Source organism: Balaenoptera borealis, assembly GCF_965194805.1.
Source record: "Balaenoptera borealis genome assembly, chromosome: 11".
Classification (NCBI taxonomy): domain Eukaryota; kingdom Metazoa; phylum Chordata; class Mammalia; order Artiodactyla; family Balaenopteridae; genus Balaenoptera; species Balaenoptera borealis.
In genome coordinates this window covers 108,218,499-108,244,430 of record NC_138868.1, presented here as the reverse complement: position 1 = coordinate 108,244,430, position 25,932 = coordinate 108,218,499, and the positions used below count along the sequence as shown (strand labels likewise).

Below are 25,932 nucleotides of genomic sequence, written 5' to 3'. Positions count from 1 at the left end.
GGCAATGTTGGCCATTGACTGGATTTGGGGGCTTGGGTGTTAGGTACATGTTTATATATTTTTAACTGTTCTTTCTATATTTTATATGTTTGAAATGCTCCACAATAAAGAAGATGTTTATATTAAAAGAAATTTGGAAAGCAAAATTGACATAATTTAATAATAAATCGAGAGAGGGAGGTGTCAGAGATGACCCTGGGTTGTGCCTGGTTCTAAAATGGTACCCTTCGGTGATTAGAAAACAGTGAGCAAGAACACTGTCTATAGAAGGCCATTCATCTATCTTGGACATGTTGAGTCTGAGGTATTTCTGAGACAACCAAGCAAAGTGGAACTAGTAGGCAGTTAGACAGGCACATCTGGAGCTGGGTAGAGAGATATGGACTAGCAGCGTGCATTTAAGAATCAGTGGCTTGGGTGGTCCAGTGGTAAAGAATCTGCCTTCCAATGCAGGAGATGTGGGTTCGATCCCTGCTTGGGGATATAAGATTCCACATACTGCAGGGCAACTAAGCCCGCGTGCCACAACTAGAGAGAGAAAACCCACACGCCACAACTAGAGAGAAGCCCATGTGCCATAACTAACACCCGATGCAGCCAAAAATAAAAATAAATTTTTTTAAAAGTGCATTAAAAAAAAAAAGAATGGCTCAAAGAGTTTATGTGAGTAGACAGGTTTGCCTGGGCACCAGTTCTTAAACTTGAGCAAGGGTCTGAATTACCTGGAGAGTTCATTTAAACACAGATCGCTGGGCCACTACCCCAGAGTTTCTGAATCAGTAGGTCTAGATATGACTTAAGAATTCACATTTCTAACAATTTGACAGGTGACGCTAATGCTGCAGGCTGGAGACCACATTTTTGAGACTCACTGGTCCCGGAAGATAGTATAAACACTAGTTCTCAACCCTGCATGCACATTGAGAATGTCAGCAAAGACAAGGGAGAGAGTGTTTCAAGTTTGATCGAGTACTCAACAAATCCAAATGCTGCTCAAAAGTCCAGTAAGATGGGGAATTCCCTTGCGGTCCAGTGGTTAGGACTTGGCGCTTTCACTGCCGTGGGCCCGGGGTTCAATCCCTGATCAGGGAACTAAGATTCCACAAGCTGTGTGGCACACCCCCCCAAAAAAAAATCCACTAAGATGAGAGTGCAAATAAATATCCTCTGGCAATATCCTCTGGCATCCTTATCGGCAACATAGAAATAATTGGTGACAGTAAGAAGGTAGAGTGAAGGGAAGATCAAATTAGAGGGGATGAGAAGTAAAGAAGGAGAAGCAAGAATAAAGAACAGTGAGTGCGGATAACATCTAGGTTTGAGAAGTCTGGCTGTGAATCCTGTGAAGACGAAGAAAAATAGTGTTGTGGTGGGAGGCGAGGTGGGCTGAGAGCAAACAAAAGCATTAAGATCAAATCACTGAGACCAAAGCACTGCCTTCTTCCTTGAATTAAAAGAAAAAAATTAAACCACCAATTCCCCATCTGAAGATGAGTTGTATTTCAACAGTTGCATCTTAAAGATCTAACGAGTCTTCAAAAATCAAAAGGATGTTGTGACCAGATTTGACAATTATGAATAAAGCTGCTACAAACATTCAAAAAAAAAAAATCAAAAGGATGGACTTTAATTGTGGATATTCTGGCATCTTGGAGAACAATGGGTAAGTCTACTGAAGCACAAGCTTCTTCCCTGACATCACAGGTCTTGGGAAGTTGCCATTCTACTAACTGATAAAATTGGCCCCCATATTCATTTATTTCATTAATCATGATTCATTCCTTAAACATTTATCAAATACCTATTACGGGCTAGACACTGTGCTAGGCTCTGGGATTAAAGTGGTGAATGATAAGAGGGAACTACAGTGGTAATTAGAAGAGTGTTGGAGAAATGCAGGGAGCTCTAAGAATCTATACAATGGGATCTAACACAGTCAGGGGACACGGGAGGAGGCCTTGAATGAGTGGTTGTCGAAAAGAGAGCTGAATTCCATTTATATGAAACGTCCAGAATGGGCAAATCTGTAGAAGCAGAAAGTATACAGATTAGTGGTTGCCTAGGGCTGAGGAGTTGGGGAGGAAGGGAGAGTGACTGCTAATGGTAAGAGTTTCTTCTTGGGGTTACGAGAATGTTCAAAAATTGACTTGTGGGGCTTCCCTGGTGGCGCAGTGGTTGAGAATCCGCCTGCCAATGCAGGGGACACGGGTTCGAGCCCTGGTCTGGGAAGATCCCACATGCCGCGGAGCAACTTGGCCCGTGAGCCACAACTACTGAGCCTGCGCGTCTGGAGCCTGTGCTCCGCAACAAGAGAGGCCGCGATAGTGAGAGGCCCGCGCACCGCGATGAAGAGTGGCCCCCGCTCGCCACAACTGGAGAAAGCCCTCACACAGAAACGAAGACCCAACACAGCCAAAAATAAATATAAATAAATAAATTAATTTTTTAAAAAAATTGACTGTGGTGATGACTGCACAACTCTGCATATACTAGAAAACACTGAACTGTAACACTTTAAATGGGTGCATTGTATGGTATGTGAATTATATCTCATAATGTTCATGTATATTGTTAAAAAACCAAAACTCAACTCAGTAAATTTGAGCATCTAATTCAGCTTATTCGATTCCTGAATCAGGTAGCATCCTATCTAGGAATGAGGAGTGTGCTCTGAGGGGCTGTACAAAATGGAAGGTTTTATAGGAAGAAGCGGGGGCGGGGGGGCAAGGGATGTTTAATGAAAGAATAGAAAGGATTATTTTTAGGCCAGGACACCTTCTTCTGTGGGGGGAAGTGACAGCAAGGGTTTCATCATGCAGACTGCATCTTCTTCCTGGGGAGGGATGGGGTGGGGAATGGAGAGGGTCCATGTGACAGATTATTATTGCTGACCAGAAACTTCCAAACTGGCTGATTAAGATTACATTCCCGGTAAAGGTCGAAACTGCAATTAGGTCAGGTATTAAATCTAGGTTTGGTACCATGGGCTTTAGGAAAAGTGACGCCATTTGGGCTTGGGGTTTTTCTCTTTATTTTATTATTATTATTATTATGTTAATTATTTATTTTTGGCTGTGTTGGGTCTTCCTTGCTGCACACGGGCTTTCTCTAGTTGCAGGGAGCGGGGGGCTACTCTTCCTTGCGGTGCGCGGGTTTCTTCACTTCAGTGGCTTCTCTTGTTGCAGAGCACGGGCTCCAGGCTCATGGGCTTCAGTAGTTGTGGCACACGGGCTCAGTTGTGGCTCGTGGGCTCTAGAGTGCAGGCTCAGTAGTTGTGGCGCACGGGCTTAGTTGTTCTGTAGCATATGGGATCTTCTCAAACAAGGGCTGGAACCCGTGTCCCCTGCATTGGCAGGCGGATTCTTAACCACTGAACCACCGGGAAGCCCTGGTTTTTCTCTTTAAATACATATATTATGCAGAAGAGATGTGTCGATTGAGAGGAATTAGCTAAGGAACAATGTATACATATACAGAGGGAGTAATGTGTGCACTGGAGGAAAGAGTGTGGCATTTTAGATGTGAAAAAAAAATCTGCATGTGGCATGTTCCTTGAAAGAGTATAATGAGAGTTGAAGCTGAAGCTATGTATTGAACAGGCCCACATTTGTAGCTGTGAAAGCCATGGTAAAAGTTTGAGATTTTATCCTAAAAACAATAGGAAGCCATTGTTGTGTGATAAGATCACTATGCATTATAACTCCAGCTACCATGCAGCGAGTGAAGAGAAGGGCGGGGCGGGGGGTGGGGGTATATTCGGGAAACCAGGTAAGTGGTGTTACAGTTCTCCGGGTACAAGGTATTGGTTGGTGTCTTAGATTGTTAACGCAAGTTCGTGTGCCCGATGCACAGTGAGGCCAAACAAACTGAAACATCGGGGCCATGCAAGGAGATGAGGAGGCTCACACCCTAAAAAGCCCTGAGCTCCCCGAAGGTCGGCAAGGCACTTTTAAAAGCCAGGGTGGCAGGGGGAGCCTCAGGGTATGTGACCAGCTTATCAGCTTATCAATTCTCTGATTGTCTGATGCTGAGGCAGCAGGGTGGTGTCACAGGGGTTAACTTTATCAGTCCTTAGGCTCCAGGAGGCCTGGGGCTATGTGCTCAAGGTTAACATCTTCCATTTGTTGGAGAGGGGGGTTTTTTACATCTGCAAAACAACTCAGGAAATGTGCATCAAATCCACTACTATCTAGGTACTTCGGAGAGGAGCTAAAGCAGAGGACCTGGGGGAAGGCCTGTCCTGGGAAGGCGCCACGGGGTCCTGCTTGGTTACAAGATTACGATGGTGGTCGTAGGAATGGACGAATTCAGCAGGACCTGCTGATGGGTTGGAAGTGAGATGTGGCAGAGGAGTGAAGTAGCCAAGCTGACGTGCTAACCGTATGGAGGATGAAATGGGAATACGAGAAGAGGTGCAAGTTTCAGGGTCGGGGGGCAAGACGAATTTGTTAATATAGTTGGAATGATCTAACAGGGGAGCAAGGGTGCTTTGTGCAGCACTGAGTTCTCCTCTATTGGAATTATCCGAGTTGGACTAGAGATCTTTCAGTTAAGTGTCCAGTGTTCTTGCTCTGAAATAAGTTGTGGACTAAGTAACTAAGTTCCCATTCAGCCCTCATGGTCTACCACACGCAAGTGCCATTTCTGCCAGAATCTGGTCCCCCAAACAGCTCAGGGCTGAAATAAAACCCTCTTTGCCTGAAATTTGAATTCCTCAGAATCACCTACACCAGGTTAATAATTAAAGGTTCCTCATACTGTCTCCGTTTGTTTGTTTCACCTGTGTGCAGGATTCTGGTTTCATAAAATCCTCCCAGCAGTATTATTTAATCTGGTGTGGAATAAAGGTGTATATATTCCACCAACCCAAGGGCAAGTCTCTACTAGCCCAGGAGAAGGTGGGAGGCTGCAGATGCCACAGAAAGTGACCCTGCCCAAAGCCAAAACAGAGGAGAGGACTCCTACAAAGTTAATCTTTGTATATTTTCTCACACCCTCTCCAACCATCTAGCCCTGGGCCCTCAGGGTCCCACAGCCATTGGGTGGTTAATTGATCCTCCGGTCCCAGGGAGGGGGTGGGGTGAGAGAATGATAACTTTTAAATATAAAATGAAAAACAGAAAAGTACAAAAAGGGAGGAAACGGAGAAGAGACAAGAGAGTAACACAAGAAGAGCTGTATTTTGTGCCAGGGCTGCCACCTCAGTCCCCTGGGAAGCAATAAGGACTTGCCTAGAGGTCCCTTATCGACTCTCCGATTAAATGCCCTAGGAGAGGTCCGCGGGATTTGTTTGACTGCTTTATTCCCACCCTGATCCTTCTCCAGGTATTACCTTGTGCACCTGCTCTCACACACACCAGGCCATTCCTGAGACTTGCTCTGTCGCTGCCGTTCCCCTCCCAGGGTAAGCATTCCGCCTTCTTTTTCTTCTCCTTCTTCAAATCTCAGCACAAAACTTTCTGGGCCTCATTCGCATCTTCCTGACTTTCCTCATCTCTGAAATGGGAATAATAAAAATGATGGTGGGAATAACAGCAAAACCTACGTATGACGATTGCTGTGAGGATTAAACATTATATATACTTGAAAATCTGTTGGAAACCGCAGAAGACTATACAATTTGACGTTGCTTTTTAATGGCCTTTATTTCTCACGTAGATTTCGGTGGCTAGAAAGAGGAGGTGCTAGGGTGCTGGGGTGCTTGTCTCTCAGTGAGATCAATGCAAGACGTTGCCAAGTGTTTCAGAAGAAAACGCCACTCTACTTCAGACGGGGTGCCGGCCCACCTTGCACAAAGCCCTTTGGAGAAGTTTTTCGGTGCAAAAGCTGAAGGCGTGGGAAAACACAGCATGCAGCTGCGGAGCCCCCGGGTCGCTGCAGGCCGCACCCCCTCGGCCCCCGCGCGGCCGGCCGGCTAGCCTGGGGCGCGCTCCTGCCAGCCGCCCAGGGCGCCCCTCCGGGCCGCCGGGCCGGGGACGCTAAGGCTTGGGGTCCCAGGAGTTTTAACACTTGACGCGATTTTGCAGTTGACCGAGAACTCTCAAGCCCCCCGCATACTCCCTCGCCGGAAAGCCAGGTTACTGGCGGTGGAACCAAATGAGACTCCAGGTGTGGAAGGAACAGGCATATTTGGGGAGCGGCTCTAGGTGCCCCCCGTGTTGGGGGAATGAGATGGATTTCTCCAGTCATTTCAGAACCGCACCTCCCGCCGGGTGGCCCAGGGAAATTCTAGAACAATCCTCGGGCGCCGAGAGGACGCCCCGGGCTGCAGAGGCCGCAGGGAGCCGGGCACCGGCCGGGCTTGGCTGCCTGCGGAAAGGCGGGCGCGGGAGCCGGCGGCGCACGGCATCCTCACCTGTCCGGGGCCGCCTCTCCGCAGGCCTCAGTTTCCGCGTGTGAGAAATGGGCTGACTACCAGCTCACCCTCTCACCGAGAGAAAGCGTCTGGGGTGTTCCGGTTCAGCGCCGCTACAGAAACCACTCGAGAAAACAGGAGTTTGTTTCGCTTTTAGCTCAAAGAAGGAAAAAAAAAAATGCAAGAAGCGTGCACCGTGCGCAGAAATGCTTGTCAAGGTTAGCGAGAAGCCGGCTGAGCGGACGGGTAGAGGAAGGGCGAATTGGTCAGGGCCTAGGCGGCCTGTGAAGGTAACTCTACACGTGTTCACGAAGGCACGAAGATGCACGGCCCCTGTCAAAACCCCCGGGTGCGTCGGGAGACCGAGCTCAAGCGACGGCGACCGGGAGCGACCTCCTCTGCGCCTGCGCAGTACCCGCGTTTTCACCCCCGCCCGGAGCTCGCGCCCCGCCCCCGAGCTCGCTCCGCCCCGCCCACTTGCCCTCCCCATCCCCAGCCCGGCCGCCCGCGCAGAGCATTCTGGGACACAAACAAAGTGCCCCCAAACAGGCTGGAGTGAGCGGAGCGGTAACCGCGGCGGCGCCGGCCCGCACGCGCGCGGCGGCGGCTCCCTCCCAACCTCCCCCTCCCCTCCCCTCACTCCCCTTCCCCTTCCCCACCCCGCCCCGCCGGGAAAACGCGAGCCGTCGCCGCGCTCCCCAAACCGCCGCCTGCCCTCGGCCAACCGCCCCCAACGGCCGCCCGCGCGCGGCTCGCCGGGCCCCCTCGCTCCTCCCCTCAGGCCCCCGGAGCGCTCCCCTCCCGCCGCCTCGCACTCTCCCACCTCGCAGGCACGCCGCTGCTCGGGGCCGCCATGCCCCTGCCGCAGGCTGTCCACGGGCCTAGGCGCGGCGGCCCGAGATAGGGTCTCCTCCGCCTCCCGGGGGAGGAGAGAGGGAGCGGGCCGCGCGCTCCGCCCCCTCCCCCCGGGCTGCCGCCGCCACCGCCGCCACCGCCGCCACCACCCCTTCGCCGCCTCAGCCTGGCGGGGAGGAGGAGGAGGAGGAGGAGCAGCAGGCCTCCGGGCCCTGGCACCGCCGCCCGCAGGTAACGGGGAGGGGAGGGCAGGGCCGGCCCCTCTTCGCCGCCCGCGCCCTCGGGCGCGCCCTCCGAAGGGCTGACGCCGCGCGTCCCCCATCTGGGCGCTGGACGGAAGGGAACGCCTGGTCTCGTCTCCCCCTCCGCGCCGGGAGACACCCCGCAGGGTCCCCTCAATGGCATCTAAGCCTTCGGGAAGGAGACTGGCCTTGGGTCCCGCCGTCCAGGAGAAATTGCCCCGATCTCCCAGGACGCCCCGCATCCGCACGCGCGTGTGCCCAGCACCCTAACCCCGAGGAGGCGGGGTGTTAGCGTCTCACCTGGTCGAGCCTGCAGCGCGAGACCCACTGTTCCCTCCTCTCCCCTGCTGCTTTTTTTCTCTGGTACTGGGAAGAAAAGGTTGGCACTTACTTAAAAAACAAAAAATGAAAAAAACCCTTTTCTTCTTCGCTATCTGGGGATCAGTCTGCGTCTAGTCATTTTCTGCTGGCCTAACCAGAAAAGGGTTACCTGCGAGTGAAATGACGAGTACATTAGAACTGATGAAAGGAGGCATGCTTGTGAGTTGTATGAAGGTTAACCAGAATTTAGAGTAAAGCCCAGTAAGTCTGCTTTATTGGGACTGACTTATAGAAATGAAGGCCAGAACTTACATTTTTTTCGACGTATAAGTAGATTTTCTGTTGGTTGGGAAGACATTCTCTTTAACTTCCACTTATTTTCTTACTGTTTTATTCGGATAAGCGGCTAATACCAAAAGCAGACTTCACAATTTGATAGATACCAATAGTTTGGATAGGTAGATTTTTTTTGCCTAGAGGGTTTCGGTCGGAATTACTGCATTTAAAAAAATATTATGTAAATCTTCATTTATACAGTTACTTATCCCCATTACTTCACTTTCACTGCCAATGGGTATTTAATTTTACCTAATGTAGCTTCCTAATCATGGAATGTGGCAATAATGAAAGAAATGTTTTCCTTTAGTCTTGTATTTTAGGATGATTGCATTAATTATGAAAATCAGATTTACTTATTGTGTGCAGCACTGCTAGGCATTTTACATATCTGATGTGATTTTATTCTCAGAACAACCTAATGACTTAAGATATTATTACTTGAGTTTTACAGATGAGACAAACTCAAGTGATATCAAGTAACTTGCTTTAGGCCACACAACTAGTTAGTGATAGAGGTGAGATTTGTATCCAGATATAATTCCAGCGTAGGTGTGTTTTCTACCATTCCTCTCAGTACGGGTACGCTTTTTTTAAACTTAATTATGAAAAATGTTAGTCTCTTTGAAATTGAGGGGAAAATGCAGTGAACACCCCAGTACCTAGATTCAGTGATTGACATTTTTGCCATTTCCCCCCTCTCCTCCCTTTCTGTGTGTCTCAGTATGTAATCATTTGAAAGTAAATTGCAAACCCCACAACACTCCAGTACTTCAGCATGGTTTCCTAAAACTAAGGACATTCTAACCCCAGTATCATTATCAACACCTTTCTAAATTAACAATCCATATGCAAATTTCCTTAGCATGCCAAGGTCTCTTTTGGGAAATCTACCCCTGCCCCCAGCCTTGCATTTGTTGATTACGCCTCTAGTCCTTTTTTTAAAAGATGGGTACCCATCTTTTTTTATTCTGACAATTAACCAAACCACTTGCTTTATAGAATGCTCCCACTTCTGGGTTTGTCTGTTTCCTAATGGTGTCATTTAATTTATTCCTCTATCCCCCTGAATTTCCTGTTACTGGAAGTTAGGTCTAAAGAAAAGCTTGAGTAGCTTAAGGAAAACTTTATTTGGCAAGAATATTTAATAGATGATGCTGTGTACTTCATGTTACGCCATTTAGGAGGTATTTAACGTCAGATTGCCACACTGTTAAGGATACTAAATGTGACCACTTGATCAAAGTGGTGACTACCAGATCTGTTATAAAGATGTGGTTTCCCTGTTTGTCATTTGTACGTGATCTTGGAGTAATACCTTGACACCAAGCAAATACCTGTTTCTGCCTACCCTTTGCTCAGTGATTTTAGCACCCATTGATGACTCTTGCTTAAATCAGTTATTTTATTGGAGATTTTCTGTCAGGAAGATTTCCTTCATTAACTCAGTGAACTAAACTTCCTCCTAAAAATGCTAATGTCCTCTCTCCAGTTATCAGTATTCAGAGTAAAGAGCTGGGGCGATAGTCACCCCCAATGGTGGCAAATAAGGGTGTTTTTTTTTCTTTTTTATGGGGATAACTGTAACTGAGCAGGACCCCATGGGGCCTTCCCAGGACAGGCCTTCCCCCAGATCCTCTGCTTTGCTCCTCTCTGAAGTACCTAGATAATAGTGTTTGATGCACATTTCCTGAGTTGTTTTGCAGATGTAAACCTACCCCCCTCCAACAAATGGAAGACGTTAACTACTTGGCGACCTTGAGCACAGAGCCCCAGGCCTCCTGTTGCCTAAGGACTGATAACGTTAACCCCTGTGGCACCACCCTGCTGCCTCACCATCAGACAGTCCGGAGAATTGTGCACAAGCTGATCACATACCTCGCGACCCCCCTCCCTCACCTGGCTTTTAAAAGTACTCAGCCGAAACCCTTCGGGGAGCTCGGGCTTATTAGGGCCTGAGCCACCTCATCTCCTCGCGTGGCCCTGCAGTAAACCTTTCTCTGCTCCAAACTCCGACGTTTCAGTTTGTTTGGCCTCACTGTGTGTCAGGCGCATGAACTTGCATTAACAGTTTCACTATGGACTGATGGGTTTTAATTTATCCTTTTTTTTTTTTAATAACCATTACAGTCGTTTTTCTTCTTGATGGTCTAACTGTCCCAAATTTGGACAGTAGGAACCTTTTCAAGCTGTCTCCTGTGTCTTTTTAATGCTGGGAGTGCTTTCTGGCACAGGATATCCCAGGCTTGCCTTGTTACTTTCCTTGTTCCAGATCTGGAATGGGCTGTTAATCGAAGGAGTCTTGGTTCTTTTTAGTGAGAAATGGTGTATAGAAACCAAGATCTGGATGTTTGGCATATTCATTGCTGCTGGAGTGTCACTATTTCTAGGCCCTTTCAGAGGGGAGAGCTAAAAATGGTTTTTTGCTTGTGAATCAAGTTCATAGTGATATATCCAGTTCAGATTTAACATAGCAAATTTTTCTTTAACTTCTTTGATTCTATATTGGTCTCTTTTGTCTTAAACAAAAATCTTGGTTCCTAATAAAATTAACATACTTGCCTTATCCCACTATGTATACTTAAAATCATTTCAAAATTATACCAATATCATTACTAACAATAAACTGAATAAAGTTTAAGATTTCTTTGCATTTATTTTTGTCCTTAGAATATATTACATGAAGGCTGTATAATCAGAGTACTTACTGTGTTCAGAAGTCACTTGAAGTACTTTTCTCAGGTTACACTGCCAATTTGATATGGTTCATTGGTTTCATTTTTTATCTTAAGGTTTTCTTTTTTAAACTTTTTTTTTTTCCGAAAGAAACAACTTTTTATTGAAGTGTAGTTGATTTACAATGTTGTGTTAGTTTTAGGTGTACAGCAAAGTGATTCAGATATACATATTCTTTTTCAAATTCTTTTCCTTTATAAGTTATTACAAGATACTGAATATAGTTCCCTGTGCCATACAATAGGTCCTTGTTTATTTTATATTTAGTAATGTGTATCTGTTAATCCCAAACCCCTAATTTTTCACCCCCCATTCCCCCTTTGGTAACCTTTGGTTAACCTTTGGTAAGTTTGTTTTCTTTGTGTCTGTTTCTATTTTGTAAATAAGTTCATTTGTATCACTTTTTTAGATTCCACATATAAGCGATATCATGTGATATTTGTCTTTGTCTGACTTACTTCACTTAGTATGATAATCTCTAGGTGCATATATGTTGCTGCAAATGGCATTATTGTTTTTTATGGCTGAGTAATATTCCAGTGTGTGGAGGGGTGTGTGTGTGTGTGTGTGTGTGTGTTTGTATACACACATACTACATCTCTTTATCCATTCATCTGTCAGTAGACATGTAGGTTGCTTCCATGTCCTGGCTATTGTAAACAGTGCTGCAGTGAACGTTGTGGTACATGACTCTTTTTGAATTATGGTTTTCTCGGGGTGTATGCCCAGGAGTGGGATTGCAGGATCATATGGTAGCTCTATTTTTAGTTTTTTAGGGAACCTCCATACTGTTCTCCACAGTGGCTGCACTAGTTTATGTTCCCACCAACAGTGTAAAAGGGGGCTCCCTTTTTAAATTTTATGTTTGAGTATATTAAATATATACAAGGTTCAAAAGTCAAAATAATATTTTAAAAGTATGCTTAAAGAAGACTCACCCAAATTAGTTTTTAAGATGAAGTGTTCTTTAACTTCCTCAACCCTTTTAATATCTAATCTCATAAATCTTGACTGCAGTAGGCAAAGTATGTTACTTATGTGGAGCAATCTAGGAGTACTTTTAAATTTTGCAATTCGATTCCGATTCCTCTGGCAAAGAGAAAACACTAATCTTTAGAGGTGAGCAGAGAAGTAGATTTCAAGCTTGTTTTTGCAAGCTTTACTTTGAAAATCATATCTTTATTGTTCGGTCAATTTTTTTTTTTTTTTTTTCCGTTCGACTGCAGGTTTGTGGGATCTTAGTTCCCTGACCCTGGGCCCTGGCATTGAAAGCCCGGAAACCTAATCACTAGGCCACCGGGGAATTCCGAAAACCATGTCTTTAAAGGGGTATGTAGTTGGTAGAGTTTTATGAATCCATCTACTTATATGTCACACAGCAAAACTGACATACATATGCTATCTGCAAATATTAAAGGTATTTGGATATATGATCAGTGAGGATAGCACTTTTTTTTCCACTGGGCAAAATTTGATAGAAATTATAATTATGCCTTCAAATGAGAATATAAAAGGGAGCAATCAGTGGTTGTCTAAAATAAGCAGAATACAATTACGCAGTTTATAAGCTGCCTATCACCCAGGAAAAGTTGTGCCCACGGTGTGTTTCTCTCTGTGTACACCATCACTGCTTTTGGTAATAGAGCAAACATCTCTTTCCTTCAGGAAATGGAGTGGGAAAATGAGGAATACATATGCTTTGGTCCCATTTGCTTTCATTCTGTCTTTAATCTTGGTAAAATATACTATCCAAGATTAGAACACATAGGGTGATGAAAAAATGCCACAAAGTGTAGCATAGGTATATACACTTACGTAGCAGCTAGAGCTTATTGTGGTAGACTGAGTGGGCTAATACAGTGATGATAATTGCCAACATTTGTTGAGCCCTTTTAAAAAGGTAGCACTGTGCTAGACATTTCATGCATCATCTCATTCACATCTCAGATTAACCCTTTGTTATTGCTGCTGGTATCTGCAAATAAGGAAACTGATATCCAGGTTTCAAACTCAAGTCTGTCTTCAGTGTTTCACTTAACTACTTTGCTGCACCTTACAACTAAATATATGTCATAAAATTGGATATATTTTCACTCAGCATGAATCAAATTAAAGGAAGTACATGACTGACAGTCCTATAGCAGCACTGAAGATTGCATCTAAAATTTTCCTAATAAAATGTTGGAGGTTTTAATTTTTTTTTTAATTTTTATTTATTTACTTATTTATTTGGTTGTGTTGGGTCTTCGTTGCTGCACATGGGCTTTCTCTAGTTGCATCGAGCGGGGGCTACTCTCCGTTGCGGTGCGCGGGCTTCTCATTGCAGTGGTTTCTCTTGTTGCGGAGCTCGGGCTTTAGGCGCGCAGGCTTCAGTAGTTGTGGCACATGGGCTCAGCAGTTGTGGCTCCTGGGGTCTAGAGTGCAGGCTCAGTAGTTGTGGTGCATGGGCTTAGTTGCTCCGCGGCATATGGGATCTTCCAGGACCAGGGATCGAACCCGTGTCCCCTGCATTGGCAGACTGATTCTTAACCACTGCACCACCAGGGAAGTCCCCAGTGTTGGAGGTTTTAAACTTTAAGTCTTCCTAGCCTTGTAAAGGATAAAACTCTCTTGTTATTGAAAATGGTCAAGAATCAAAGACTGTTGTAAAGGGGTTTCCTTCATTAGTTGGGGGAGCCTAATTAATTTGGCTTCTTCCAACTGTAATTTTTTAATATCTTTATTATATATATTGAATGTGTGTGTGTGTATGTATATATATATATTTTTTTTTTTTTTTCCCCCTCCGTGGTTTCCTGGTATTCTGTAGACTATTGAGCATGTCTTTATATAAGGTATAATGGGATGTTTTTACTTTAAATGCAACCGCATTCATGACTGAGACAGTTTACCCTGTACCTCAGACTGATTGCTTGAAATTTATCTCCTGTTAAGCTGAAAGCCACATTAGTTTTCCTTTGTTCTTTATATCAGAAATACTTCACCCAATTTTAGACAGTGAGCTGGAAATCTCTGGATTCTTAGTCACAGGATCTAAAATAAAATAGTGATTGCATATGTGTCTTTAAAAATATAAAGATACATTAAATTTATATTACACTCTTGCTTGAAGGGCACATTGAATATTACATTAATTTCTTCACTAACATTATTAGGGGCAAAGGTGACCTTAGCCAGCACATTTTTACATAACTGATCATGGAGTACATCACTGGCTTATATCATTGTGGTATTTCACATTGATAATTCTGTCTTATAAGAGTGAAAGTTGATGGATGAAACTTATTAATGTCTCAGTTTTCTAGGAGAACATCTTCTTTGTCTCCATATTGAATGTTCTTCCATTTTAATAATTGTATAGCTTTACAAAAACTTAAAAATTACAAATGTTTGATACTCCAAGAATTTGTAATTTCAGTATTCTGTATTGTTATTCTTCTATAGGTATTCAATGGTATATATATGTATTTTTTTTAATGTTGACAAAATTTGCTGTTTACTTGATAATTTTTGATGCATTCAGCATAACTATTGTACAAACATCTTTGGGTACCATATAACCAAGACTTTGAATCTTTGGAATCAGGATTTTGTGGAACTGCTACCCTCGGGCTTCTGAAATGACTTTATTTTTATTTTTTTTAATATTTATATATTTATTTATTTGGCTGCGCCGGGTCTTAGTTGCGGCATATGGGATCTAGTTCCCTCACCAGGGATCGAACCCAGGCCCCCTGCATTGGAGCGCCGAGTCTTAACCACTGGACCATCAGGGAAGTCCCCTGAAATGACTTTAGATAATTCCTTTTAAAAATGATTTTCTCTTAATTCAGATCTTAACCTAAGTATCTGATCTTCACCTACTGTTAGCAAGCAAGCCTATTCAGAACTACCCTCTATTAAATGTTAATTTTATTCACTTTGATAAAATTAGTAAATTCTTTGGTCCAAACAAAGGAAATAAAATGTAAGAGTTTTCAGGGACTCGAGGCATACTTACTTTGCTTCCATTTCGTTTTTCTCTTTTACTGGTGTGTTTACTAGCATGTGTGTGTGTGCTTTCTCCCATTTTTACCTTTTTCTCCTTTTTTACATTTTGACTATCTGGGTTTTACTTTTTCCTTTGCTTTTGCTTTTCTTTCCTTTTGCTTTGGATCACCCAACATTGTTCATTTCCTTTTTGTGGCTTTCCATAACTCCATGAGGACAGTTTCTTTTATCTGTGGTGCCTTTTACGTGCCATATGAAACTATACCCTACTTCTGTGAGAATTGTTTCTATTTACAGGAATCACTGCCTCTGTTTTTGGCCCATCTGGTATGTTTCTTCCTCTTTTCTTCCTACTTCCTTCAACTAGGTTCACTTAGCTTTACTTTGAGAGGCAGTTCAGTGTAACGCATCACTGAGCATACCGCCTAGGTTCAGATCTTGACTCTAGTGTTTACTAATTGTATGGCCATGGGCTGGTTCCTTAACTTCTCTGTGCTTCATTTTCCTTGGGTAAGTGGAGATACCAAGTGATAACCTATCTCAAAAGGTTGTGTGAAAATTAAATTATTTAATATGTAAAAAATACCTAGAATAATGCTTGGTACATATTGAGTACTATGTAAGTATTAACTAATGATTATTACTGCTTTTTTAAAAAAAATGGTTCAAAGCCATTGATTATTCTTTAACAGTTCCTTGAGATATACATAACTCAAAAGCCATAGATTATTGACACTAGAAATTTGTGGTCTCCAATTTCAGTGGGGCCTTCAGTGCCACCTAGCCATCCTTTTTTTCTCTTCCACACATTTTTTGCATATTTCATTTTCCTCAAAATTCTACTTTATGTCCTCTCTTGTCAGCAGTCTAACCTCTACCTATAACTTCAGAGAGAAGTAAAAGCCAAAGCTATCAAAAAAGAACTCCCACTACTTCTTCTCACCACCCACCTATAAGCCTAACTGTAACTACACCCCTTCCTTTCCTTTTTTCTTACACTGGGTCTCATTCTGTTTAAGGCTAATTCTTACACTCAAGCACTGAATCCAGTTTCTTTCTATTTATCCAGGGATCTTACACTATCTGTTATCACCTGTTTTCTATATCTTTTCCTTCTCTGATTCTTTTCCACCAATACTCAAAACATTCTCTGTATATTTTACCACAATTTAGAAAAGCTTATCTGGGGGAAAAAACATGCTGTAGTTTCTCCCATTCTATAAAAATACCGGTATCCTCCCTCAAGCCCTTATTTCCCTCCAGCTAACCCCCTTGCCCTATCTTTAGAGCCAAACTTCTTTAGATTGAATTGTCTACTCAAAATTTTCACTTCCTCATTTCTATATAGTCTTTATCTTTATTGCAATCTAGCATCTAACTCTACTGCCTCTCCATTATGTGCTGTTTTAAGGTCACCAGTGACTCCTTGCAGATAAAGTGAATAGACTTTATATCTTATTTGACCTATCAGCATCATTTGACACTGTCAACCACTCCTCCTTGAAGTGCTCTATGCCCTTCATTTCTGGAGCATTCTACCATCCTGGTTGTAACAGGGAAGAACAAACTCTGACACCATGTTGGATCTGTTTCTTTTACTTTGACCTTTGCTTTCCATTGTTTTTGTTCTGTCTGTAGCTATAGGCATACATAATGGCCTGCCCCTCCGCCTGAATGTTAAACTGAAGTGCCTTTGTTTAGCTCACGGGGAAACAATGACCTGCCCACCTGTGTGTGAATGGCTGCAGAAAAGAAGAAATTAACACATCCCCTCCCTGGGACTGGCCAGAACCAGGAGATATTTTGCAAGACTTACGGGCTTTTTACTTTACTTCCTCACCTCTTCCACCTCTCTGTTCTGTAAAAGAAACTAGCATCCCCATCCCGATAAGATGGTACTCTAGGCCGCTAATGCGCCATCTTTTTGGACTCCCAGCTTTCCAAATAAAGTCACTCTTCCTTGCCTCAACACCTCGTCTCCTGACTTATTCGCCTGTCATGTGGCAAGCAGAGTGAGCTTGGGCTCGGTAACATGGTCATTCTATATATCACTTGCCCAGGTTTTCCTTCTGCTGCCCCGTCACCCTTTTTTTCCCACCTCTTTTTCCCTTGGTCAGTCTAGCTAAAGACTTATCAATTTTGCTTGTCTCTTCAGAGAACCAAGTTTTGGCTTTAATTTTTTCTGTGATTTTTCTATTTTCTGTTTAATTTATGTCTGAGCTTTATTTCCTTCTATTTTTTTAGGGTTTGTCTTGCTCATTTTCTAGCTTCTTAAGGTAGAAACCTAGGCCATTGATTTTTTTTTTTTTAATTGTAGTGAAATACAGGTAAAAAATTTACCAACTTAACCATTTTTAAGTGCGCTGTTCAGTGGCATAAAGTACATTCACATTATTATGCAACTATCACCACCATCTATCTTCAGAACTGCTTTCATCTGCAGAACTGTAATATAATTCTGTACTCATTAAACAGTAACTCCCTATTCCCCTCTCCCCCCAGCCCCTGGCAACCACCTTCTACTTTCTATCTATGAATTTGACTGCTCTAGGGACCTCATATAATTGAAATCCAACAACGTTTGTCATTTTGTGACTGGCTTGTTTCACTTAGCATTATGTCCTCAAGGTTCATCCATATCATAGCACATATCAGAATTTCCTTCCTTTTTAAGGCTAAATAATATTCCATTGTACATGTATACCACATTTTGTTTATTCATTTATCTATCGATAGACGTTTAGCTATTGTGAATAATGCTCCTGTGAACATTCATGTACAGGTATATGCTCATGTCTCTGCTTTCAGTTCTTTTGGGTATATACCCAGAAGTAGAGTTGCTGGATCATATGGTAATTCTATGTTTAATTTTTTGAGTAACTGCCATACTGTTTTCCATAGTGTCTACGCTTACATTCCCACCAACAGTGCACAAGGGCTCCATTTCTCCACATCCTTGTCAACACTTGTTATTTTCTGTTATTTTGTTTTTTATAGTAGTCATCGTAATGAATGTGAGATGGTAGAGTGTGAGGTGGTAGGCCACTGATTTTTAGACCTTCTCTAATATATATATTTAAAGCTATAAATTTTACTTTAAGCACTACTTTAGCTGCATTGTACAAATGTTGATAATGTATTTTCAGTATTTTACTCAGTTAAAAATACTTTGCAGTTTCTCTTGTTGATTCCTTCATCACTATGGGTTATTTAGAAGTGTGTTATATTTAAAATACATGAAATTTTCTTGATAACTCATTGACTTCTAATTTTTTAATTGTGATTAGAGAACATACTCCGTGTGCATTCATTCCTTTAAAAATTATTAAGAAGATTTGTCTTATGGCCCAGCATATGGTCTGTCTAGGTGAACATACCTTGTTGCACTTGAAAAGACTGTGTACCAGTGACCTTTATGATATTAAAGATGGCCGACTCTAGCCTTCCTTTACTTGCTGTTTGCATGGTGTATCTTCTAAAATACCTCTGTCTTTTTATTTAAAGTAGGTTCCCTGTAACAAACGTGTAGTTGGGCTTGCTTTTTTAATCCTACTTTCTCTGCCTTTTAAATTGAAATGTTTATTAGTCCATTAAAATTTAATGTAGTTACATTTTACATTATTTTGAAAAGCAGGTGTGTATTAGTTTGCTAGGGCTGCTGTAACCACAAACTGGATGGCATGAAGAGAAACTTTTGTCTCAGTTCTGGAGGGTAGAAGTCTGAAATCATGGTGTTGGCAGGGTTGGTTCCTTCTAAGGGAAGGAACTTATGAGGGAAGGCTCTCTTCTTGGCCTCTCTCCTTGCTTTTACTAGTGCCTTGCCTTGTGGCAGCATAATTTCAATCTTAACATGGCATTCTCCCTTTGTGCATCTGTCTTTGAATTTCACTTTATATAAGAACATCCTGATTACCTCAGTTTAATTTGATTGCTTTTTAAAGAGCATGTTTCCAAGTAAGGTAACATTCTCAGGTACTGGGGATTAGGATTTCAGCCTATCTTTTGGGGGACACGCTTCAATTCATAAGACGCATATAGATGATATGCTGGTGCGGCTCCGAGGCTTTACCAGCTCATGATTTCTATGGATTCCAGCAACAGGGAGGACAGGATGGAGGAGATACGGGACTGATGGTGCTGGTCCCCTGACCTCCGAGAATGGGTGCTCCGGCCTGCTGGGAACAGGACTTCTAAAACGACAAATATGTCTGGGAGGCTGTGGTCCAAGGCCATTTTTGCTGGCTATAAGCGGGGTCTACGGAACCAGAGGGAGCACACAGCTCTCCTGAAAATTGAAGGTGTATATGCTCGAGATGAAACTGAATTCTATCTAGGCAAGAGATGTGCTTACGTGTACAAAGCAAAGAACAACACAGTAACTCCTGGTGGAAAACCTAACAAAACCAGAGTAATCTGGGGAAAGATAACTCGTGCTCATGGAAACAGTGGCATGGTTCGTGCCAAATTCCGAAGCAACCTTCCTGCTAAGGCCATTGGACACAGAATCCGTGTGATGCTGTACCCTTCAAGGATTTAAACTTATTGAAAAGTAAATAAATAAAAGTGTGGATTTGTTCCCTTGTTAAAAAAAAAAAAAAAAGACGCATATAAGGTTGGCAACAGTGCAAAAGCGTATTAGGTAAAGCCACTATACTTGTGTACATATTTTAAAGCATACATAGTAGGACCCATGAGTACATGGTAGGAACACTTAAAACACTCTTTAGAGAAACACAGAGCTCTTTAAATGCTAACTGACTAAAACGGACTTGAATTTGGTTTGCTTATGTAAGGATCCAAGAGACTGAATAAGATATACCCTTTCTTCAAGCTTTCTTTCTGGTAAAACGATTTGAGGTTAATAGCTGATATCCCTTAAGTACTGTGATTGAATTCTTGTAAATGGCAACTGATGGGATGGGGAGGGAGAGGGGACTGTGAATTTGAGTTTTCAGTCAGACAGACCTTTCTTCAAATCCTGGTTTTATTACTTATAGGAATATGGACAAGTTAATTTAACCTTCTGTTTCCTCCTTTATAACTGGATCTTAAAAATTCTTTTCCCAGAATTGTGTGACCAGAGTGTGATAAAGACACTTGGTAGGAGTTACTCAATGTATATTAACTTATTTTCCCTGGATATAGAAACTGATAGTCAGCATGACTCTGTGGTTACCAGCAATGAGAAGAAATTCTAATAGTTTAATGTCACTGGTTTAATTGATTTATTGTTTAACTCCAAGTAAATCTCATTCTTCTTCTCAAAGCTCTGAACTTGAAAGAACTTCTTCGTGTAGTAAAATGATTAAAACCTTTACTTGATTAAAAAGTGGCTAGTTATAAAAGTTAAATGACTTTTTTTTTTAATAACTCAGATACAGTAATTCATTTGGAATTATTCCTGAAAACTCAGTAAAGTCTTAAGGAAGACCCTTGGGGATTAAACGGTTGTCAGATAAATAGCACATGCACTTTTATTAGTGTTCATGTCCTCAAATATGAGTACTCATATGAATCCATTCTGAAAAGTGTGATTCCTTTCATGGAAAAATGTAGATATTTGTTTTTGCTTAGATTGACAACATAGTGACAGGTTTTCTTAGAACAAAATTTAAAATACGAGATGCTGTCATATTTGTCCAAAAAACTTGATTCTAAAGGAAATAATAGTGGAAAACATCTTATTTTAACAATAACTTCCTGGAGAAGGAAGTAAGTGAGTTGTAATTTTCACTACTTCACTCAGATTTCTGTGTAATTTTAGCATGAAGTTTTTTCTTCCATTCTTAAACCATCTATACTGACAAATTTTCTATAAAACGTTTGCATGTTGTATATGTTAAACTCCTTAAAAAATATTTATTTCAGGTATTTTGCCTCAAGTTTTATTTTGTTGTCCATCATTTATAATTATACTTTTATTAATAATGTGAATGAACATAAAAGAATATGCTTATTCCAAAAGTAAGCACCATAAGTCACAAACATTTATTCAACTTTTTAAAAATGCCCTGTGTTAGGCAGTTAAAGAATAGACACAGGCTCAACCTTTTCCCTCAAATAGCATATAAATCTGTAGGAAAGCAAAATCTGTAGGCAGCTAATTGATCACCTATTATACATAAAATACTGATTAAAAGAGCAGTGATCCTTTGTGACCATAAAGGGATGCCTAGTTGAGAACCACTGCACTATAATAAGGAACGTTACTGATAAGAGTATAGCACATGTAAATGGTGTGGAGACAGAAATGATTTAGAAACTCTGCTGGTGTGTCTACACGAAGACTTGTGCACAAATGTTCATAGCAGCTTTATTTGTAATAGCCCCAAACTGGAAACAACTCAAGAGTTTGTCCTCTGTTAAATGATAACCAGACTGTGGTACATCCACACAATGGAATAATACTCAGCAATAAAAAGGAACAAAAATTCTTGAGCCTAACAACATGGATGAATCTCAAAATAATTATATCCAGTGAAAGAAGCCAGATGAATAAGAAAATATATACTGCCTGATTCCATTTATGTTAAAATTCTAGAAAATGCAACTAGTCTAAAATGAAAAGCAAATTCATGGTTGGGGGGTTAGGGGGGCTGGAGGGAGAGATTGTGAAGAGGCACAAAGAAAATTATAGGAGTCATGGAAATGTTCCTTATCTTGATATCTGTGTGAAAAGTGACCTAATTGTATGCTGTAAATATGTTTGGTTTATTTTACATCAGTTATACTTCAAGCATTTATAAAATGATTTTTAAAGAACATGGGTATAATTGATTCTAAAAATATACTGGAATTATCCTTGGAGAGACAGGGCATATACCTGGTAAACCTAAATTGGTATTATATCAAATACCTAAACTGGTATCATATCAAATTCCAGATCAGTGGTCAAGACAGAAAATGCTACCGGAGTTCAGTGGAGGGAAAGGCAGCATAGTTTAATAATAAAATGAGGAGAGGATTAAAGTCAGAGTACTTGATTTTGAGGCCCTATTAGGCCACTTACTTTTTCTGATCTTTATTTTCTGTGATCTTTGAAGAATTTCCTAATCTACTTCATAAGATTTTTAAGATCCAAAGAAAATATATTTAAAAATACACTGTAATCTGAAAAGTGGCATGCAAATGGAAGGTATTGCTGATATCCAGAGTAGAAGGAAGAACAAAATAGAGTAGTATTTGACCTGTTGAGAGCAATAAGGGAATTCCAAAATGAGACCAGAGGTGGGGAAGTGGAAATATGTATAGTATGTTCAGAGAATGAGTCAAAGATCAGTTTGACTGGAGCAAAGAGTTCGTGTTGGAGAGGAAGGAAGAAAAGATAACTAAAGCATCTAAAAGCACAATAGAGCAGAGAGAATATGAGATATATAGTGAGAAAGACTAGCATCAGGATGTAAATTGCTGTTTAATTGCCTTATGGCTTTGGATAAGTCATTTATCCTCTGAGCTTCAGTTTCTTCATCACTATAATGGGAGGATAATAGTCTGCCTTATCTTGAGTATTTTATGTATTGAAATCAATTGATGTCTAATGATACATATATGAACATGCTGAAAAGAACTTAGTGCTGTTCAGAGTTGTGCAATGTGATAGCTAAGGCATGAGGTAATAATTGCTGTACTAAAATGATGGGATTTTAGACAATGTGAACAAGGGTGGAGGATTAACTCAAGATTGGTGAGACTAAAGGCAAGGAGACCAATCAGGATGTTAAGTAGCCCAAGGTAGTGTGGCTAATGGAGAAAAGAAAGGGTGGATTTGAGATACGTCTTAGTGACCAAGTCTGTGTTAGGGGGAAAAGTGAAAGATAGAAGTTGTATTAGTTTCCTGTGGCTCTTGTAATAAATTATCATGAACTGGATGTCTTAAAACAACAAATTTATTCTCTCACAGTTCTGGAGGCCAGAAGTTCAAAATCGGTATCACTGGGTTGAAATCACAATGTTGGCAGGTACCCGCTTCCTCCAAAGGCTCTGGTGGGGTGGGGAATCCATTCCGTACCTCTGCTAGTTTCTGGTGGCTGTGTAGGCATTCTGTGCCTTGCAGCCGCATCACTCCAATTTCTGCCTGTCTTCCCATCACCTTCTCTGATATTGGTGTCCAGTCTTCTAACCTCTCTCTTAGAACAATGCTAAAGATTGTATGTAGGAGCCACCTGGATATCCAGAGAAGTCTTCCTATTTTGGCATACTTAATCACACCTGCAAAGTCTGCCATAAAAGTACCATTTGCAAATTCCAGGGAGTCGTTCATGGACGTATTTTGAGGAGTGACCTTTTTTAGTCTACCACAGAAGTCAAAGATGACTCCTAGGTTTTTCACTTTTTGGAATGTGGTATCATTGGCCAGAGAACTTCAAGAGGAAGAGAACATTTGTGAGAAGTGATGATTGAATTCATTTGGACCTGTTGAAGTACCTATGGGACATCTGTATATGGATATTCATTTTGTGTGTATCAGAAAACTTTGAATCGAGTGACTTAAACACTAAGAACATTTCACTATTTCAAACAAAAGCAAAACAAATGCTAGAGTAAGACAGCTTCAGAGTTAGTTACTCAGCAATTCAGTGATATCATCAAGGGCCTCAATTCTCAACTTTTTGCTTTGCCATCTTAAGGTAGCTCTCCTTATGGTTCCAAGGTGACCCCTTACAGTTCTAAGCCTTAAGTCCAGAGATGAAAACACCTAACCGGCTTGTTTTGTGTGCCTTTTTTTTTTTTTTTAATCAGCAAGGAGACCTAACCCTAACCCCTGAATCTCCCCAGCAAGCTCTATTCCTCTTAGCCAGATAAACATTTTAACGTTTTCTTGACTAACTTTTACCTAAATAGATCTATTATGTCTATGTTGCAGTTGGTCCTTTATGATTATCTTGACTGACAAGTGGATTTTACTACTCTTTGATGTGCAAATTTGAATATACAAAACCATCTTTCTCTGGCTTGGCTCAGATATTTGAACAGCAGTCTATTCACCTTGCTGAACCTTTTCGAAATTCTTGTCTACAAATATCTAACCATCTCCTGATTTAACATTAAATGTTAAGGCAGTGGTTACTGTGGTGTGGGAACTCTCCTGAGATCCCCAGAAGCTTTTAGAGGGTACACGAGGTCAAAACAATTTCATAATAGTGTTAAAATATTGTTTGTCATTTTCATTCTTATTCTCATGGTGTACAGTGGAGTTTTCAAGAGGCTACTTGAAGTGGGATATCACAACAGACTGAATGCAGATGCAGATAGGAGGATTCCACTGATAAAATAATAAACCAGACTTGAAGAGATTTGCAAAAATCCATGCCACTCTTGCTTCTCTTTTGTTCTGAGAAAGTGTAGGTTTTTGAAAAATATGTTGTGCTAACAGGTAATGGGCTTATTATTTTTAACGAATGAAGTTTTTGCATTTCTAAGTTTCAATGTATAATATGGTAATATTAGTAAATATAGTTCACATAAATAGAAGTTCTTTGGAATTCTCAGTAAATTTTAAGAGTGTGAAGGCGTCCTGAGACTAAAGAGTTTGAAATCTTGCCATATAGTGTTGATGCTACTCTAAACACATACTCAAAAGTTTTTCCATTTTACTAGTTTTCCTTGTCTCCCTAGCTGATGATTATCAATTATCTCATAGATATGGCATCTTTATGTATTGCAGGATTTGTTGTGCGTACTTCAGAATCATTCATACTGCTCAGTGATTTATTCCATTCATGGGGGGGGGGGCAGCATCCTTTCTCACTGTTTATTAAAATGTTTAACTCTGAGTTTTGTTTCCACCATAATCACATACTTCTCTTTATTAAGTTTAACGGTTTTTGTGTTTGTTGACCATGATGGATTTAATAGTATTCATAACTACCTCAAAACTAAGCACAGAGAGATAAACTAATGAAGACTAGAGCAAAGATTTAAATGACCATGCAAAACCATTATTATTGTCTCTTGGTAGTGGGTATAGTTAACACTCTTGCTCTGGAGAATGACTTTGAATTATCAATAAACATTTATAAGTTGGGGAGTATCTGTAATTTTTCTGAATTTGCCTATGAAGGGAGAGTAGCTAAGGGAAGATTTCCAGGTTTTGACAGGAGATGGTGAATCAAAAATGAGTACTAGATTTTAAGCTCTGGGTGACTGGATAATTGAATGCATCTATCATTAATAGTTAGAAGTCCTGTTGTGGAGTATCAGTTGAGGAGAAAGAATTTGAGTTCAGTTTCAGACAGTGAATTTGAAGGATGGCAAACACATTCAGATGGAATTGTCTAGCACTCTAGCTCATCATAAGAAGTCCAGAATTGGAGTTCAGGAAGGATGCTGGGGTTAGAGATTTGAGATTAATTCAGCCAAAGGTGAGAGAATCAGACCTATCAATAAGGATACTTCATCTATTACTGAGTGCTGTATCACGTTCTTGTGTGTATACTATGTGCTAGGCACGGGGTGCTTCCCATGTACTCATTTAACCTCATTTAACCCCTGCCACATTTAACTTGTTTAAGGGCATCCAGTCAGTTCAGTGATATAGTCATGATCAAGATCCAGGTTTGTAGAGAAAGATAAATACTGTATGATATCGCTTATATGTGGAATCTTAAAAAAAAAATACAACAAACTAATGAATATAACACAAAAGAAGCAGACTCACAGATATAGAGAACAAATTAGTGGTTACCAGTTGCGGGGGCAATATAGGGGTGGGGGAGTGAGAGGTACAAACTATTGGGTGTAAGATAGGCTCAAGGATGTATTATACACCATGGGAAATATAGCCAATATTTTGTGGTAACTGTAAATGGAAAGTGACCTTTACAACTGTATAAAATTTTTTTTTTAATTAAAAAAAAAAAACAGGAGTTCCCTGGCTGTCCCTGCTTAGGACTTGGAACTTCCACTGCAGGGGGCATATGTTCCATCCCTGGTGGTCAGGGAACTAAGATCCTGCAAGCTGCATGGCGCAGCCAAAACAAAAAACAAAAAAACAGAAACAGACTCACAGACATAGAAAACAAACTTCTGGTTACCAAAGGGGAGAGGTGGAAGAACAAATTAGAAGTATGAGATTAACAGATACAAACTACTATACAT

The 25,932-nt window shown here is 41.3% G+C and overlaps 3 protein-coding genes across 7 annotated transcripts in view; 2 read left to right on the top strand and 1 right to left on the bottom strand.

The window, feature by feature from the left end:
* ADAMTS15 (ADAM metallopeptidase with thrombospondin type 1 motif 15) overlaps positions 1-7,310 on the bottom strand; it is a 130,116-nt gene extending 122,806 nt beyond the window's left edge. For both annotated transcript variants that reach the window (XM_082343083.1, XM_082343084.1), the window contains exons 1-3: positions 7,179-7,310; positions 6,356-6,480; positions 5,333-5,496 (exon numbers count right to left, since the gene is read on the bottom strand). The gene's annotated coding sequence lies outside the window, so the exon portion shown is untranslated. The remainder of the gene's footprint in view (positions 1-5,332; positions 5,497-6,355; positions 6,481-7,178) is intronic.
* The window catches only part of ZBTB44 (zinc finger and BTB domain containing 44), a 70,616-nt gene continuing 51,986 nt past the window's right edge, over positions 7,303-25,932 (top strand). For all 4 annotated transcript variants that reach the window (XM_082343109.1, XM_082343108.1, XM_082343107.1 and 1 more), the window contains exon 1: positions 7,303-7,441. The gene's annotated coding sequence lies outside the window, so the exon portion shown is untranslated. The remainder of the gene's footprint in view (positions 7,442-25,932) is intronic.
* LOC309606251 (large ribosomal subunit protein eL33) lies at positions 18,888-19,410 on the top strand. The gene has a single exon (XM_082343123.1). It carries the CDS (start codon positions 19,040-19,042, stop codon positions 19,370-19,372), a length of 333 nt encoding a protein of 110 aa, XP_082199249.1. The 5' UTR covers positions 18,888-19,039; the 3' UTR covers positions 19,373-19,410.